Below are 18946 nucleotides of genomic sequence, written 5' to 3'. Positions count from 1 at the left end.
GAACTTTGTGATTGAAAAATAGCGATTCAACCAATTACTCACCTAATCGTTTCAGTTCATCCACCTCTGCCTCTGAGATCTGCCGTCTCATCTTTCTCTGTAAGCAGCATGAATGGATTATCAAGTTTCATTCTCAAATCATCTGCAAGGCAGATTTATGCAGAGTCTTTGTATCTCTAAGCGAATTGGGGAATGTGATTCTCTTGCCACACTGCGGCTGAGTATTCTTAGGCAAGGTGTATAAGCAGCCCAAGCCTAATTCCTATGAGGGGTTTAGCTCACGGCATGCGACTTTCAGCTGGAGTAAGGAGCTGCCCTCAGGCTCGGTGCGAGCCCGTCCGTGCCTGCGAGCTGCGCTGAGCCGAGGCGGCGCTGCCCTGCGGTGATGTAATCTGTGTCACCTCCCGCCAGCCGGGCTGCTGGATGCGCGGGCGGCTGCGTTTGTGCCTCCATTCGGCGGGGCGCGGCGGTCACCGGCCGGGAGGGCCGGGACTTTGTCACAGGTGTGTGTGTCCGTCCCTCGGGTGTGTCCGTCCCGCCCGCCGCCCCGGGATGGTTCCGGTCGCGCTGGCGGGCATCGGCCGGCAGGGGGCGCCCGCGAGCCGCGCGGGGCCCGCGCCGCCCCCGCCCGCACGTGGCGCGCGCCCCGCTGAAAAGCCGCGAGCGGCTCCGCGCCCGCCACTGGCGCCGGCAGCGCCCGATCCGCTCCGTCCTTCCTGCTCGTTCCCGCTCAGTCCCGCTCCTCCGCCACCGCCCGGCCCGCTCTGCCCACCGCGATGGTGCGCGGCATCGGCACTTCGTATCCTCCCCTGCATCCCGCAGCCCGGGGGCGGCGGGTACCGTGAGAGCCACCGCGCATCCCTGGCGCTGCGGCGAGGACCGGGCGCACGCAGCTGGCGCTGACCTGTTGCAGGAGCTGGGCTTCTCTCGGGGATCTTTTTGTCTAGGTCTTTTTTCTATTTTTTTTTTTTTTTCCCTTCTCGACAGGGGAAGTTTGCTCCCCAGCCCGTGGCCCGGCTTCCTCCACACCCTTTCCTCCTCCTTTTCCTCCTTTTTTCCAGGATCCGCTGCCTGGGGCCAGAAGAGGTCTCCCTCGTTCCCCCCGGCCCAGCGCTGGAGCTGGGGGCACCCCGCGGGCTCCGGGCTCGCCCTTTCCCCCGGCGGCGGCGGCGGGGCGGCCCCGGGAGTGCGGGAAGGCTCCGCGAGTGCCCCGGGCTGCCGGGCCGCCACCATGTCCAAAGTGGCGGCGGAAAGTTGCGGGGCAGCGCCGGCCGAGGACTTGTCCAAGGTGTCGGACGAGGAGCTGCTGAAGTGGAGCAAGGAGGAGCTGATCCGCAGCCTCCGCCGCGCCGAGGCCGAGAAGATGAGCGCGATGCTGGACCACAGCAACCTCATCCGCGAGGTGAACCGCCGCCTCCAGCTCCACCTCGGCGAGATCCGCGGCTTGAAGGTAGCGGGGTGGGCAGGGTGGGACCCCTGAAGTTTGTGCGGTGTCTCCCGCCGGGAGCAATCTCGTCAGGTGGATGGTCTGGGAGGAGCCGCTCCCGAGAACCGCATGAAAAGTGGATGAGGACCGGGGTGAATAGCGTCTGATCCCGCTTAATAATCAAGTGTCCGGCTAAAGAATGACCAGCTATTCGGCAGGCTGTGGGGCACGGCTGGTTTATGCGCTGCCCCGGTATTCTTTTGGGTTGATAAGAACGCTGAAGTCTTGTCAGCTTTGTGTTAGACTTCCTTGGTTGTGAGTGAGGTTAAATGATCCTGCCTGAAGTGCACAGAAATAAGGGTTTCTGTAGCTCATGCTGTTTTCTGTCACTATTTTCGGACAGACTTAGTCTGTCAGGCAGGCTGGTAGGCTGCTGGAGAGAGCTGGTCGTTTCCAGGATGGCAGTGCAGCATGTGGCAGGTGATGGCAAACCCTTGGGCTTGGGTTTGGGATGATCAGAACCAATCCCTAATGTCTGAAAAAACATCTGCTAACACATCTCTGATCGAGCCGTTTTTAGTTTGTGTTCCTGCAGGCTGCAGTCAGAGGCAGACCAAGCCTGTAGTGGCTTATCCACTCTTAATTTCACTCACTTGGTGGATGAGAAGCTTAGTCCCTAATGCTTCCTTCCCACTTCTGAGGACTGGGAAGAAAGTGTTACTATTTACAGAGCAATACCTTGCTTGTGGATTATAGACCTAGAAAGTTACCTTCGAGTAGGCAGGACTGCAGAGCATTTTCTGGCTTATGGCTTTGAGAATTTTCAGGAAATTCCTTCAGTGAGGTGAGGTTGGAGGGAAGGAGAGAAGAGACAGAGATGCTGTGTGGGCTTTTGAATTATTACAGGAAAGTGCATTAGAAGAGAGCTGTGCACTTGTAGAATGGCTTTAAACGATAGAATTATTGAGAAAGTGTCTTTGATAATAGCATGGCATGAAATAAATAGCTTGTGGAGGAAGGCAGTTCCTGCCTCCCAAGTTTCTGTGTTCTGCAAAGGATGTGTGTGTCCCTTTGGTATCTGAGGGTAAAAAAGACTCACTCATTTTGAGTAAAACTGAAGCTCATATTTTAAATGTAAGTTCACTTACAACAATAGTATCTCTCTCCCACTTTCATGCAAAAGTAATTGGATTTCTGCATCTTCCAGATAACTGACCAAACACACTTCAGGGGGGTAGGACAGAGTCACAAATTCCTCTCTCAATTCCAAACTCCTTGAGTCTTGTTTGATTGACTTCCTCCTTTTGTTCAGCTGGAACTTCCAGAAAGAATCTGGGAGAAGGAGGTTTTTTGAGCCCTGTGCTGGTGTCGGGAATCTCCCTCCTTTGTCCTGTGGGAAATAACTGCTCCATGAGTAAGAATGACTGGCTGGATGGGTGTCTCCTGCTTCCTCACTGAGGAATTGTGGACTTCCACAACTTTTTTTTTATTCCACTGTGGGATCATTTCAAACATCTCTCACTAGCAGAGGTTTTTAAGGACACCTTAAAGCCTGAGATTTTTTTTCCATTGTCAAGTACAGGTTGAAATTGTTAAAATTCAAAGTTACTTTGAGGCAAAAAATCAGACAAACAGTCATTCATGCACCTAAATCCAGTGAAGTTACAAAAGCTGAAATGGTGTTTCCATTAAAATGACTTTTTTAACAACTTTGGCTAATCTCTGGTTGTAATGTCATACATAAGGAATGGATATGTAGATGATGGGAGAAAGATAAATATGGTCACAAGTCCAAGCTAGAAGGATAAAATACTGAAAATGCTTTTATTCTGCTGTAGTAATGCCCTGAACATTTTTACTTCAGAGCATTTGCTTCAGACTGTTTCTCACGTAGGGCAGGGCATAGAATCATGTACTTCATTTTGTTAAGGGTGAAAAAAAATCTGTTTAAGCAGATGATTTCATTTCAGAGTGTTTGAAGCAGTCCTGGTTAAGTGATAACTGACAAGGCTTTTTATGCCAATCAGACACAAAATCCAGCAAACCCCTATCTTTAAAAACTCTCTAAAATGGTCATCTTTATATGTGACTGTGCTTTATGGAATATAAATGTTAATAATTAATTATTTAAGATAAATTACAATTTCTGATGTACCTTGCACTTTTATTTAGCAATAACTCGCAGGTGAATATTTCTCAGGGGAGCGAGATCATCATGAGAGCGCTTACAATCTTTGCCCAATTTGGGAGCTAAATTGCTCTGATATTTAGCATGAAAATTAATTAAGCACCTGAAACTTTTCTGCTGTATCAGAAATTAGAAATTAGCTCCAAGCTAAGGGAAGTTTTTTGCTGGACAGCAGCTTTGTTTGCTCAAAGCATGGGGCTGTTACAACGTGCCAGATCTACACACGGAATTATTTATGCCTCACTGGAGTGCTTAAACATGAGTTTGCAGCAGTGCTGTCCACTGGCCTGTGTACCAGTTTAACATCAATTCCTTTAGACACCCCTCTGCCATGATGATCTTTCTTTTAAAGGACATCAACCAGAAGCTGCAGGAAGATAACCAGGAGCTGAGGGACCTCTGCTGCTTCCTGGATGACGACCGGCAGAAGGGCAAGAGGGTGTCCCGCGAGTGGCAGCGGCTGGGCAGGTACAGCGCCAGTGTCATGCACAAGGAGGTGGCCTTATACCTGCAGAAGCTGAAAGAGCTGGAAGTGAGGCAAGAAGAAGTGGTTAAGGAGAACCTGGAGCTGAAGGAGTTGTGTGTGTTGTTGGATGAGGAGAAGAGTGGGGGAGCAGGCAGCCGGAGCTCCATCGACAGCCAGATCAGCCTGTGCCAGCTGACTGCCACCAGCGCCTACATCAGAGATGTTGGGGATGGCAGCAGCACCTCCAGCACGGGCAGCACAGACAGCCCAGACCATCACAAACACCACCCGAGCACCAGTCCAGAACACCTGCAGAAACCTCGGGGGGAAGGAAGCCCTGAGCATCAGAAACACAGGAGTATCAGCCCGGAGCACCTGCAGAAGCCCAGGAGTTCTGGCAGTCCCGATCATCACCTGAAGGGGCCGAGCCCTGAGCATCACAAAACCATTGTCAGAGTACCTGAACAACAAAAGCACAGCAGCAGCAGCCCAGAAACTATCCCAAAGCACGTTTTGAGTAGTAGTCCTGAACACTTTCAAAAGCAGAGGCCTGGTGGTAGCCCTGAACACCAAAAGCACAGCGGTGGCAGCCCAGATCACCTTCAGAAGCACACGCCCAGTGGAAGTACAGAGCACCTGCACAAGGTGAGGGGTACGAGCCCAGAACATCTCAAACAACACTATGGAGGGAGCCCAGAGCACCTCAAACACCTCAGCGGAGGCAGCAGAGAAGGGACCCTCAGGAGACAAGTGACAGATGAGCTGTCCCCTCACCACAGGAGTTTGTACAACGGAATGAATGGTGGGTCAATACTTGGAGCAAAAGCTCCCTTTGAAAATTGCTAAGGTAGTTTTGGTGTTATTCCAGCTGTTTCTGCAGCAGGAATGATGTTTAATGTGAAATGAAAGGCAATGAGTCTGGTGTTACCATTATTCCTTTAGCAGATGATTTCACTGGAGTACACGTTTGTCCATCCAGCAGGAGTAGGGTAGAGTAAAGAAGTAGGGAGTGAGTTCAATTTTGAGTGTTGGTGTAGGATATCAAGGAGAAGGTCTCAGCCCTGACCCTGCTCTTTGGTTGGTAGAGGTAAACTGTTTGTCCCTAGGTGGATTTGTGTTTGCATAAGAGAGGAATTGCATTATGTTCCTTGTCCTGCTTATATCTGAGTCAGCAGAGTGGAGGTGAGTGTCTCCAATTTCATTTCCACCTTCCAAATCTGCTTTGTCTGTAGCTTTAAAGGTCTGAAAATTTCCTGTTTATTGATTGAAGGCTTCTTCGATTCTTCTCCATAAACTTTGGAAAAGACCCCAGATGAAGAGTAGGCTCAATAGGAATGAATCTGATAGCTCCTTTCAAAGCCTTGAGTTTGCATATTTTTAATCATAACAAATTAAAAATTTAGGAAGCTCAAGAAGGGGTTTCTTTACTCTTGTTATTGCTGTCTTTTAGAAAGGTTTCCAATGAACATGCCTAGTTTTTAAGTGCAGTGTATCCTGACTGATGGAAATAAATTGTCTTAGGAGAGTCACAATGTAAGTATCTTGTTATTTTGAACGTCACAAAGTTCAGCCATCCTACTCTGCTGTAGAAATAACTCACTTTAGACTTAGCACAATTCCTATAGCCTGCTACTTTTTATTTCTTCCATGTGCTTTGGGATGTTCCCATGAAGGCAGTTAGTGTCCTAGTTGAAAACCCTTTTCTCAGACCTTTACGCTTAGATTTGAAATCAAGCTCTGCAGAAATCGATGATTTTGCCTCAGCAAATTGTCTTGGTTGGAGCTCCTGTATTTCCATTCCATAAGCAGCTGTGAGAAGCTGTGTTGGCATCAGTGGAAGTGGCCACTTGTTGGATCTGCTTGTGAGATGGGTGCTGTCCTCAACCTTTGTCACACTGGTCCAGTGACCTGCAGGGATTAACATGCACAATGCCTTCAGTTGGCCCCTCTCTGCAGGGGCAAATCCACATTGTTTTCAGTGAAATGTGTATTTTTGACAGGGCTGACCAACCCCAACATGGTAAGTGTAGAGACTCCTGTTTCTAAAGACTTGGAAATTATTAAAAAGGTGAGTGTGTGACGAATATCTGAAGATGTGCAATACAGAAGTTATTCAAGCTGGTTTTACACAACTTCCATTAAATGCTGTATTTTTCTCCGTTCAGGTTTTTGGGTTTACTATTGACCTTCTGTAAGTAGAGTGAAGTATGGAACCAGACTTCCTAAAAATGACTTGTTTCTTGCACCCATGGTGTTCATCAGTCCACCACAGTTTATGTGGGAAGGTGATCCAAGGTTTTAAGTATATATTTTTAAAACTCACTCACAGGGGAAGGAAGATACGGGTTTTCTGCTACCAGCACTGTAGACTTTGTTTGTTTTTAGTGTTTTAGTTGTTTTTTTTTTCTCCAAGTAGCCTTGTTAAGAACCATTTTCCTAACAGTGCAGTGAAAGCAGTTGTTACTTAATTTCTGAGTTGACTGGCATCCATTGTGCAGCATATTTCAGCTGTCAAAAGATTGGACTCAGGCCACAAGGTGCTGGAGAGGGCAGCTGGTGCTCTGGGAGGTTCTTTTTTGACTTTAATCAGAGCTTTGCCTGCCCTGTGCTTTATAGAATCACTTCTACAGAGAAGTCCTCTTTGTTTTGACAACTTCTCTCACCAGAAAGTTGTCAAATCTCTCTTCTTTCATATTTATATAATGTGATGCAAGCTTGAGGTTTAATTCTGACATCTGTCTGACCTTGATCAAACTTGGTAAGACTCTTGACAGCTGTGCTGTGAAGAAAAGGATTTAAACTTCAGGGAAATACTTGGTCTTCACAGCAGGGCTGAATCCTTCTAGGTATATTGTGTTCTGATTTTGTCAGCTACTGTAAAGTTATGGGGACCAGTTAATAAGGAAGTGCTGGTCATTATAAATTGTTATTGTTGTGAAAATAATGTGTAAATCTGAGTTTGGATGTTCTGTGTGTACCTGACCCTGCCAGCTGAGAGTAGGCAATAAAAATCCCGAGCTTGTTGTAAGGAATGCTGAGATTGTGACAATGGGAGTTAGGAAATGGCCTGGAAACCTGGCCCTGAACTCTGCTGAGCAGCACGAAAGGACAATATTTGTTTGTGATCCCAAAGCCATGCAGTACATACAGTATTGTATCACATTGGTGCAATCCAGCTTGTTTTCAAATTTGGAGTATCTCTAGCTGGCAGATGTTTGCACATCTGTGTCATGAGTTTGTATAAGTTCTAAACTTATTGTAGTTCTTGTGGGCTGTCATGTGAGCAGTGCAGAGTGAAGTGCTGGTAACCCTAAATGATGACTGGCAGAGACAAACATGTTTTGATATTTAAAGGAGTAAAATAAAATATTTTGATTATTTAGTCAGAATTTACCAGAGTCAGTACAAGCCTGTCCCATCTTCCTTGGTCTGAGCTGGGCTCTGAATCATGTCTGAGAGAAGTTATTCCTCTGCATGTCAAACCTCATTCCAAAAATGCTGTACTCTCTACCTGGAACTGCTGTTCCTAATTGGAAGCATGCTTGGGACCAGCCTGGCCATTCCTGGAGAAGTGGAAGCTTGTAGCAGCTCCCATGGAGCTGGATTTGCAATCCTGTCAGCACCTGGTGAGCACAGGGAAGCAGTGGGTTCCACGGGGGGGGTGTTAGCTCTCCCAGAGCTGGGGCTGGAGGTGTGTGGGATGCAGCAGAGGGTCTGCAGCTTCCTGACAGAGTGGGGCTGCAGTCAGAGCAGCTGCAGTGTAACATTCCAATGCAATCAGAAATGGGATGTGCAGCTGGAGCTGCTTTGCAGGATGTGTTTATGCATTAATCATTGGCCTTCATGCATGTTTTAAGCTATGGGGGAAGTTACCTCAGCCTCTCTCTCACAGGCACAGCTGGAGGAATAAAGGATGAGGTGATAACATTTCCTTCCATAATTCTTCTCATCTTCTGTGCTCAAAGGTTTGATCTTGGTATTTTTTCTTGTATGACATGTCAGCTTTCATTTATAAGATTTATAAGGCTTTAAAAATACCCTCTACTTCATGGTTCTCCTACATATTTTCCTGAAATGTGTCCTTACACTTTGGAGTGACAGAAGATGGGATGGGAGAGCTAAATTTGGCCTGGTGCCTGTTAATTGAAAACACATGTATTTAATTCTAGAGGTTTTAACCAAATAAAGCATGATAACAATCTTTTGCAGTAATCACACCTAAATGTTCTGGGTAATGAGAGCAGAAGTATTTGGAATAGAAAGATTGCTGAAATTAGATGAGAAAATACCAGCAGTAAAAACATTTTGAGAAGAGAGCATTAATAGACCCTAGAAGAATACTTGACAGTTTAGCTCTGACACAGATATCTGGGCTGTAAGTGCCTCTATAAATTGATCTGCTTTCAGCATTTGCAGTCTTAAGTGTTGGTTTTTTAATCTGGTTTATTTTCAACTTTCTATTTTAAGAAGTCCTTTGTTTCACTCTGAGCTTTGACTTTTGTGTGAAAGGAAGGTATCCAAAGGCTTTCATGTGTGCTTCTTGCTTCCTGCTGAGGTTATTAATGAAGAGAAGTCAAAATGCTGACTAACACTCCTGTACTGCTGGAGGTGTGAGGGCTCTTACAGAACAAATGCAGCATCACCTCTCCTTGAGCAAAGGTGTTTGTAGGCTGAAGAGAAACTCAGCATAAATTTTGGACACTTTCTCTCATAAATGCATTTGTGAGAAAGAAAATTAAATTAGAAACCACTGCACTGAGTAAAAAGGGGAAACTGCAGTGTGACTCCAGAGAGAAAAACCTCCTAACAATGTTACTGAGTTAGCTGATACCCTCTCTGTGCAAACAGCTCTCCTTTGCTGGCTGAAGAGTGGGATGATGTCATGTTTCCATGGAAGTTTTCTTACACTTCTTGTTTCTTCAAGTTGAAATGCAAATAATCTGCCTGTCATTAATGGCACTGCACAGCACTGTGTGTGTGATTTGACCTGTCCTGGTGGCACCCAGCACTGCACAGCTGGGAGCCTGGGGCAGCATTGCTTCCTTTTCAGAGTGTAACCAAAGGCTACCAGCATCAGTAGATTTTTTTTCCTTGACAGTATGGAGTGATGTCATGTTTATTTCAGGTATTTAATTCAGAAGTGTAGAGCTCTGAAGCTTTGTCAGTCAGAGTCTTTCAACTGAGCTCTGTAGGTTTGATGTCAAACTTGTAAATTGTTTCTAGCTGTTTGATACGGTAAGAGAACTGGGGCATGAGCTGTGAATATGGATGTGACTACAGCACACTGCATTTATTACCCAACTTGGTTTTTTTGGGGAGTGATTTATCATGTTGAAAATGTGTTTTGTAGTATCAAAACAATGAGTCTACTAGAAACTCACATTGTAGGACTTTTGGGAGAGGTTTGTAATTCCATATCCTTAACTTTTCTGACACAACTCCTTTTGATGTGAATGTTTTAGTGTGCAGTGGATCATCCTTCCAGCAAAACTCTGGGTATGTTAATGGCAGAGTGATGCCTCTCCTTATGGATTTCACAGGTTGTCTGGATGTTCAGCACTGCCCAGCTCAGAGGCTGATCCAAGGTGCTGGGGGCAGGGCTGGTTTTTGGGTGCTGTGGCACTACTGGCTGCAGTGGGATGTACAGGGGGACTCAGCTGCACAGCCCTTCCTGCTGCAAGACTGAGAACACCTCAGCACCTTCTGGGAAGCCTCTGCTTCCAAGTTTTATTTGCTTTTCCTTTCTCCCCGAGGCTGCCTATCCTGCTACACAGGCGGCTGTTTTGCACTGAGGACTTAATGCTAATTCAGCCGTTCTTTGATGGAACAGAATAGACACATTCCCTTTAAGCCGTCTCCAGTGTACCTGCTCTCTCTGGGACCAAGGTCCCTGGCAGTCGGTGCTGTCGCCAGGGATTTGGGAGCTGTTCCCGTGGTTCCCACAGCAAAGCCCCGTGCAGTGACTCCCTGCAGCCCCGGGAGCAGGGCCCGTCTCTGCCGAGCAGGATGGAGAGGAGGAGCCGTGCTGGCTCCGAGACTGTCGTGTGGCCATCTCTCGTGTCTGGAGTGTCCCCTGGAAGTTCCCTGACCGCGGGGCTCCGGGAGGGGAGGGCGGCTGATCGATCCTGGCGCCGGGACCCATCGTGTCCCCGCAAACACCCTGCGAGCCAGCCCTGCTCCCTCCCCCTGACTGTGGTAGTGGGACACCTGGCATGGAGCTGCATATTAATCTTTCTTCTGTTTTCTTTATTTCGTTAGGCATTTCTGAGAAACAACGTGTTTTCTGAGTGGTGAGTGGGAGTTTGTTTTGGTGTGTACAGGAAGCAGCAGACAAGCTTATTTCTTTTTCATGGAGACTGGGTCAAGGTGTGAGCCACTTGCCTTTGCATCAGAGAGCTTATCAGGAGTTTGCATGGCTGGTAGTGTTGTCTGCCTGAATAAGTGGGTACATTTGTCTGTTATTATTTTCTTTTTTTTTTGTGCCAGAATGGCAAATCCTCACATTAAGACCTTGTCTGAGTCCTTGCATAGAGAGAGTACCCTTGACCTGAGCTCAGGGCCTCATGTATCAGTTCTTCACACAGCTTTTGGAGTTAGTATTGTGAGTTTAGAACAGTAAAATATGGGTTTAGAAATATTAGTGATTAAATTGTAAAATTCTCTGAACTATAGCACTTAGAATACAGTCAGTATATTACAGTAATTTTTGGTGAGTGCTGCTTGTTTAAGACCTTCAGCCTTGTAGTGTATATTATGCTTGCCAGTCAGAATGTCCTGTCTCTTCTGTTCACCTATTAATGGGGTTTTTTGTTTATTTTAAATTTTTATTATGAAGTTAACAGTGGAGAGTTGTTCAGGCAGTGCAGGGGTTGGAGCTGAATGGGTTAAGAGTTAGGGAAGAGTGTGGCAGGCAGGGTAATGTGTGGTTCACATTTTGTACTGCCACACACACAGAGTGCAGGGATGTTGACAGGAGTAAGGGACAGCAAGGCATTCCAAATTACAGGGTATTTAATGAGCTATAATAAAGCCTTGTGTACATTAGAAAATGACTGGCAATGAAAATTCATTGGCTTCTGAGCTAGTAAATTATGTCTTAATTAGTAAACTGAAGCCCAGCTTATCTTGGGTCATACTGTCATGTGCAGAGATATATAGTTACTGAGGGAGCACTGAGAATTATCTTCAAGTCATGATCTTGATATAAATCTTGTCTGCCTTTGCTTCTTCACTGGTTCAAGGGTGGTCTCTGTGAAGAGAATCAGCTAGGACTGAAACATAGCTTTGAATTTTGCTTATTGCAGAAAGCAGTACAATAATCTGTTTGAGGGAATGAGTTATACAAGTATAGCATGGGGGGTGAAGGGCATAAACTAAAATTGCCTTAAGAAAAATAAGCAGTAATGATATTACTCTGTGCTTATTTAGTGGACTTGTAAATTTCTTTTTAAAGTGTTTTTAATTCTGCAAGGCACACAGAGGAGGGCCAGGATTGTAATCTTGGGTCCATGAGCATTTGGTATGCAGCATAGAAGCGTGTGCAAATTTATTGATTGTGAATGGGAAAGCTGCTATCTTGAGCTAGGCTGTCTTAAAAGATGAACAGTTCTGTGAAGGCTGTGAATAACAAATAGTCTTAGTTCTACTCCTCATTTCTGCTATCAAATTTTGGGCATATTTGCATTGTTTCTCTAACATTCATGGGGAGTGAAGAAGGCAGCAGCTCTGGACCTCTGTAGTTCAGCAAGAACAGGCCTCTTCTACCCTTTATTTTTTATTTGCATGATTCATGTAAACTTTACTGGTTTGTAGAAGTCCATATAATAAATGAAGTGGTTATTTGGGCCAGGGAAACATCAGTGTTCAAGCACTGTCAAGAGTAAAAGATGTGTCACAGCTGAAAAAGCACCGTGAGCCATGTGGCAACCAACAATATGGAATGTCTCCTATAGGTCTCCATTTTGGTATTTCCTCAAGGTTGCACCAATTATTCCAGAGCCTTTATGCCTATAATATTAAACACCTCTAATCTGATCAGCAGTGAGATAGCTCCTTCAAATGTTTGACCTCAAAACTCACCAGATTTCTTTCACTGAATTTCTCTAAGCTCCTGTGAGCTGTGGAAATTTGCCTTGATCAACAGTGGAGCCTGTACCTGTGCCTTGGATTCAAAGGGAAATATCAGTGCTTTCTGCCAAGGGTGCAAGGCTGATTCATCACTCTCTGATAAGCTCCCATTTAGGCCAAGTGCAGCTAAGCCTGGAGACAAGCATTGATTCCTGACCCACATCCCCTCTTGGCTCCTGAGCCTGTGTTTGGTTTACAGTGAACAAACTTTAATGATGTTCAAAATCCATCTTAGGACTTTGGTGGTCAGCAAACATTGCTGAGGACATTAAGATGAGCCTCTAAAAATAGTGTTGGATTATGAGAAACAAAAAGAACATTCCATTGGAGGCAGATGAATATATCAAGAACAAACACATGACTGCTATGAGGAAGAACCTGCACATTGACTCAGATCCTTCCAAGGGTTTGAGCACTTCACTCCTTGCACTGAAATGGGATGCCCAGACCGAACATGATGCTTAAATATCCCTGCTCCTCCAGTGCTCTGAATGAAGTCACTTGTCTGTCACTGTCATTCATCTTGTTTGTTTGGGTCCATTTTAGAAATGAATGTAACCTGAAGTTAAATTTTGAATTTTAGGTTTTTGCAGTGTCACTAAGTCCAAAAAGAAAACATGACAAGAAAGCATTCCAGCAATGATTTTTTTCCTAACCAGCTCTCCAAATGCCAAGACCAAAGGCCCTTCAGTGTTAACGGAGCAGCAGAAGATACCAAATCTGTCTCCTCCAGGTACAGGTGCTGAGAACTCTTTGATTCATTCCTGTTGGTGGAACTTGATGCCTGGCTGTACTCCAGCTCATACTGCTGAAGGCTGCTTTGTGACCACTTACAATCATAGCATGTGCACATATTTTGGAGAAAAGATCCTGAGTTTTTATTAAAACAAATCCTAATTTCAGTGTGAAGACATGGGGATTTTATGTGTTTTATCTTCTCCATGAATATAATCAAATGTTAAGGTTTTTTTTCACTTTTGAGTGGACTGGAATGTTCTATTCAGCCTGAATTGCTGGATTGGCCAAGAGCATGGAAGTGACTGATCAGACTGTCTTGGAAGCATGGATCCCAGAGTTTTGTGCTGTCAAGCCACTCATCCTGGATTTGTCAAGAATGAGTTGAACAGTGTTGATGCCTTGTATTGATTGAAATATTGCAAGTACAGCCAGTTGTATCCATGGAATCCTGAAAAGGTGGCTGGGGAACTCCAAAAGGAGATATAGCACAAAAGGATTTGCATGACCCACTTTCTACAGCAATGCAAATTCAAGTGTATTTACTTATCAGCTGCCACCTGAAGCGTGTCCTTCAGGCACTGGAGTCAGTTCCCTGAGCAACTTATTCTATTCCACCTTTCCTTTTTCGTGGTGTTTTTATTTTATTCATTTTTCTTAACTAAGAAAACCTGACAGTTGATTCCAGTGTCACTTTGGGAAATGGATATTTGAAGGATTGGTGAAGAATGTTTGAATGAGAAACAATTTCTGTTGGTGTTGAGAGCAAAATACTGCTGAATATATCACTGAAAAGATCTATAGTTTGAATGTAGCAAACCTTGGCTGTGTCTGCTTTGAAATCAGTAGAGCTGCACTTAGCACATGTATTTTTAAGTCAGTTGATGTTAGATATTAATCCTGCATGTCACTTATACCTAATATAAGATTTTCAAATATTCCTTGTCCTTGTTGCAGAGGAAACATGATCTTGACTGCAAAGATGCAGTCAGGTGATGCTTTTTCTCAAAATTAACACTTTAAGTGCTTTGAATATCTCCCCAGTTTTGTTAGATTTTGATTTATTTGTTTGTGCAGTGCTGCTCAGAAACCCATAATGATGCACAGGAAGCCAAGAGGCTCTGGAAAATCTTGGGCAAGAATCTGTAGTGAAAGATAAAAGTTACTAGCAGGTTTTTACTCCCTGGGTTGAGAAAAATCCAGATAGTGTTTGCATTTTGTTTATTAGGAAATGCTGTTCCCCAGGGAGGCAGGAGCACTTTGACGCCAAACACTGAGGCTTGGTGGTCTGTGGCTTTGCTCATCAGGTGTCAGGAGAGCTGGCTGCTGCCTGAGCCAGCTGCTTGATTTGCATCTCAGCTCATGGAACTACTGATATGGGGCCCAAGTGCCAAATGTGTGTCCTATCATGTCTGTGCAAGCACAGTGGGAAGGGTTCTTTGGGAGAGCTTCTTCACTGCTCCAGAAGTCTCATCAGCAGAGCCCAGCCTCAGTTCAGCCACACCCAGAGACATCTGTTGCAAACATAAAGATGAATTTCAGCAAACACAGATTTCTCTGTTTAATGGTGTAAACCGGAAGTGGCTCTTTGCCCTACAGATGGCAGGTACAGTTCTGTTTCTGAGCACCATCCCTTCAGCAATCTGAATTCAGGATTCAGCTTCTAACCGAGGGCTTGAGCCAGCTCAGATCTTTGGAGAACCAGGGGTGGATGAGATTGTAGACCTTGGCTTGGCATGGTGCTGGCTTGTCACCTGTGGATCTGCCCATGTCCAGCTCCATCTGTGTTTATTCTCCATGCCTGGAGAACTGCTCTGATAGCAAACCAATCAGCTGGGCTAGAGGCTGACTGTGGGGAGTTGTGGGATTTTGGGGAGAACTCATCAGACATGGGGGTAATCAGACCTTGCATCCTCTTTTGCTCTGGTTTTGTGAACATGTGTTTATATGGATGTGTCGTGCAGAAAATTTCTCCCTCTGAATACAAAGCCAAATGCTGAAAAGCCCAAACCCAAGTGTATGTCAGATCTGAAAGCTAGCAAAAGAAATATTCAGTGACATCTGTTTTCACAGATTCACAGTTTATTCTGAGTTGGAAGGGACCCACAAAGATCATCGAGTCCAACTCTTTAGTAGGTGGCCTGTGTGGAGATTGGACCCACAACCTTGGTGTTATGTGCTGAATTCCCCATCAGAGGGAAAGACTGAGAATCTGTAGCATTGGTCATCAGATTAATCACATTTATACCTCTTCTGGAAATGGCCTTTGCAGTACATCTGTCCTTTTCAGGCCCAAAAGCTTCAGCTCTGGTTCATGCTGCAGAAGCTTTAGGAGTTCCATGGGGTCCTGTAAGATTCTGAAAAGTCCAGAGCAAGTCTGTGACTCCAGAGGTGTGGCTGGGGTACCCAGGGCAGAGGAGGACATTGCTGTTTTCCTTTGCTCCCTTGCTTGCTGTGCAAAGCCATTGGCAAGTCCTGTCCTTGCTCCAACTCATCATGCTGGAGTTTGAGCCTGCAGAGGGTGTGGGACCAGTGTTGTGTGAGTGAGGAGAGCCCAGCTCTGCCCAGAGAGCTTGGCTGGATGGACTCACAGAGTGGTGGCCCTGGAGAGCTCCTGTGTGTGGGCTGGGACAGCAGCCATGTGTGGAACATCGACTGACGTGTGAGAATGCTCCCCTGGTGGCAGCCCAGCCAGAAAAAATGTCTTTATGAAGGTGAGACCTTGATGTGTACAGAGAGCTGTGGGTGTGCTGTTACCCTGAGGAAATGCTTACACCTGTCAGTAGTGCCTGGCTCCTGCTTGCAGCTCTTATCAATGCTTCTGGAAACAATTCACAAACCACAGAAATATTGTCATCATCACCTGTGTGTTTAGAACCATGAGCTAAACAAAAGACAAGACAGGATTAATCAGCCACCAATTAGTGCAGGTTTCCTGAGGTTTTGCTGCTGATTATTCCATTGCATCATGTCAGTTTTCTAACAGCTTTATTCTTATTTTAGTCTGTTCTCAGCATGGTGTAAAAACTGGGGCTGAAGTTACTCACATGCCTAGAAAACACCTTTATGAACAATCAGCTTGAGACAAACATTTTCAATGTGTTTCCTTTCAAAATCAACTTTTAAGGCAATGCTTCCTTCCTTCCTGAATTTCCTGAACTGGGCTAGTGGGAAACAAAGCTATTTTTAATTCTCTTTTGTGTGTGCAGCATTCCTGTTAGAAGCCATTAATCTACCTTTTGCATTTACAGGGCTGCTTAAAGGTCCTGGCACACCAAGTGATTTACAATTGATCCCCACCTGAAGGGCTGTGATAGCTTTACTAGAGGAAGGTCTGTTTTCTGTCCTGTTCCTCGTGGCCTGTTTTTACTGTTACAGAGTAGTTGTGTTTCTGTAGTTGTCTTGGTTTGGGAAATGAAGATGCCAGTACCAACCAGAGGAATGGGCAGCCCTCTGCTGTGGATTTCAGGCTGCTAACTGGTAAAATCCAGAGGAGCATTCATCTTCCATCAGAATAAAATTTAAAAGTGAATATTCTTGAACTAAAAAAAAAGAGAACACAATATTTTGGCAAGATGGTCATCTGGCTCTCAGCATCCATCAATAGTGTGGTATATTGTGACTGTGCCAGGGAGGGGGGAAGTGGTGCTTAGCAGATAGAAATCTCCACGGCGAGGCTCAGGCTGAACATCTGTGCCTTGGCAGATGTGGAAGGGAGGAGCTCGGGCTTTGGAGCTGTTCTGGCTGGCTGCCGGCAGGCTCTGCTCTAGCAGGTAGGTGGCTGCTGCTCTCTGTCAAACACTGCGGGCTGAAATGTTTGCTTAAAGTCCTGCGAAGCTGGGGGAAGGTTCTCCCTGCCTGCCAAAAGCCGGAGCTTTCCTGTGCGAGGTCTCTGCAGCGGGGGCACTTCAGGACTGGTTTGGCCCCGCGCAGGGCTCGGTCCCGGCTCCAGAGCTCGCCGGTGCTGGGGCTCTGCGGGGCTTTGCCGGCCGGGGAGCTGCGCTGACGGGACACAGCCCCGATCCTGCCCGGGAGCACCAAATCCCTGCAGTTCAGAGCTTCCTGCCGTGCCAGGCAGCCAGTCCTTAATGGCCCCTCCCGGCCAAAATGTGCTCTGAGTGCAGGCCAAGGTTTCAGACCTGGGCAGAGATTAAAGAGATTTAGTACTGCTGCTGTTCTCATCTTAATTACAAACCAGAGCAAACACCAGGTTGTGTGTCCTGAGCATGACTTAGCAACCTGTTAGTCTTTTAATTGTTCTGATTATTTGGTACTTAAAATAAGTGTTTATTTTTAAAATCTCGTGGCAGTAGCTTTTGGAAAAAAGTCATTGCTTTTCATTTTGAAGGTGTTTTGTCTTTTATGCTGAAGTACAGGAACATATGGTGCTACTTCTGAGGTAGCATTTGTTTAAACATCTTTCCTTGTAAAATTTTCTGCAGAGCCATATAATTTTCTCCTGTAAAAATATTCCTACTGTGTTTAACTGGTTTTATAGCAACTTAACGGGATTATCACGTTTTTTATGATTGCAAACTTTTCATGGATGTGGGTCAAGAAATTAAACTCTGAACCCTGAATAAGACAAATGAGCAGCAAGCAGATGGAAATTCAAAGAGAATAATGAGAAGTAGTGATAATAGCAATAAAGTAAATAAAATAGTTTATCAAAACACATCCTGGGTATTTTGAAAGGGTCAAAACAGTAATTTTATTTTTAAGCTGAGCTCTTGGACTATCACTGGCAGTCAGTAGAGATGGAATGCTCTAATACAGTGTCCAGAATCCTCTTATGGAAGCCAGTTCCATTTCTGTTTGTGTTCAGTCTGGTGAACAGGCTTCCCAAGTCATGGTGTTCCTTCTGCCTGAGCCATGGGAAGCTTGTCAAGAGCATGTATTAAAAAATATAAATCAGCAGCATATTCATCTATATACAATGAAGGGAGACTGGGAATGTTCCTGAGTGTGGCACAGCCAGGAGAGTCAGAGGAGTGGAATAACTGGAATATTCTGTATATTTTTTGTCTGCATTGCTAGACTCTTACCCAGCATGAGAGATGATTAGTGAGAGGCTAATTGGCCTGTTAAACAAACATATTTAGAAATGTATAAAGATACATATCTCAGGAATGATGCAGATCTGAAACCCTTCTCACACAGCAGTGGGAAATGCATTCCAGGGGCAGTGTGCCAGGCTCCCTCTCTGCTGCCCTGGACATGCTGAGCCGAGGCTGGAGCTCTTCACAAGCCAGGCACCTTAGAGAAAGATGCAGGGATGAAACATCTCCAGTCTCCAGGAGAGGAGGAGCTGGTCCAGTCTTGCCTGGGGGGCAGAGCTCTCTCCCCCTACAGGATCCCAGATGGAGCAGCAAACACACAATTGCTGGAAGTGGAAAGGCAGGAATAGGATGGACTGAACAGGATCTCCCTTCTCCTGCAAGTGGGCTCAGGACTGATTGCCATCTCTGGGGAAACATCACTCACATGTGGAGGTGGTTTTTGGAGCTGTAATGAGAGCAGGCTGTGTTTGATGCTGGAGGTTTGGAGTTGCACCCTGCTGAGTGCAGACAATAGTTGCTCAGAAAATGGTTTCTGAGGGTTTTTTTGAGAAGAAGAAAGTGGATGAGGTCAGACAGAGTCAGAGTTGTATCTAAGAGTGCATAGGTTGTGAAGTGAAGGACTGAAAAAACAAAAATGTTAGAAGGACTCTGGGCAAGGAAAAATGTCATAATCCAGTTACTTAAAGTTGGATTATGTTGAATTTGCCCTGTTTTTGAACAGTGTTCCTGCTTTCTGAAAATGAAGGTGTGGGAGAGCAGAATTAGGGTACAGGATAACCAAAGCTCCAACACTTCCAAGTTTGAAATGGTAGGAAGAGCTGTGGGTAATGACCACTTATATAGGGTTAGGGTTGTTTGTGGGTGCTGAATGCAGTAACTGAAGGGTTTTGTTAATGACTGTAGTTTTTCAGTCAGTCACAGGTATCAGTTTGGTCTGCTGCCCA

The 18946-nt window shown here is 45.5% G+C and overlaps 1 protein-coding gene across 4 annotated transcripts in view; it reads left to right on the top strand.

Annotated features, from left to right (window-relative positions):
- Window positions 1-1174: 1174 nt before the first annotated feature.
- CCDC85A (coiled-coil domain containing 85A) overlaps window positions 1175-18946 on the top strand; it is a 67027-nt gene continuing 49255 nt past the window's right edge. For 3 of the 4 annotated variants that reach the window (XM_018918089.3, XM_018918088.3, XM_009093714.4), the window contains exons 1-2: window positions 1175-1450; window positions 3967-4882. In XM_018918089.3, the coding sequence (XP_018773634.1) occupies window positions 1232-1450; window positions 3967-4882 (1135 nt within the window). In that variant the 5' untranslated portion in view covers window positions 1175-1231. Of the gene's footprint in view, window positions 1451-3966; window positions 4883-12790; window positions 13462-18946 lie in introns of those variants that run through there. The other variant, XM_050972975.1, reaches the window with a different exon arrangement.

Source organism: Serinus canaria, chromosome 3, assembly GCF_022539315.1.
Source record: "Serinus canaria isolate serCan28SL12 chromosome 3, serCan2020, whole genome shotgun sequence".
NCBI lineage: Eukaryota > Metazoa > Chordata > Aves > Passeriformes > Fringillidae > Serinus > Serinus canaria.
Note: the sequence above shows the minus strand (reverse complement) of the source record. Positions and strands in the feature narration are given on the sequence as shown.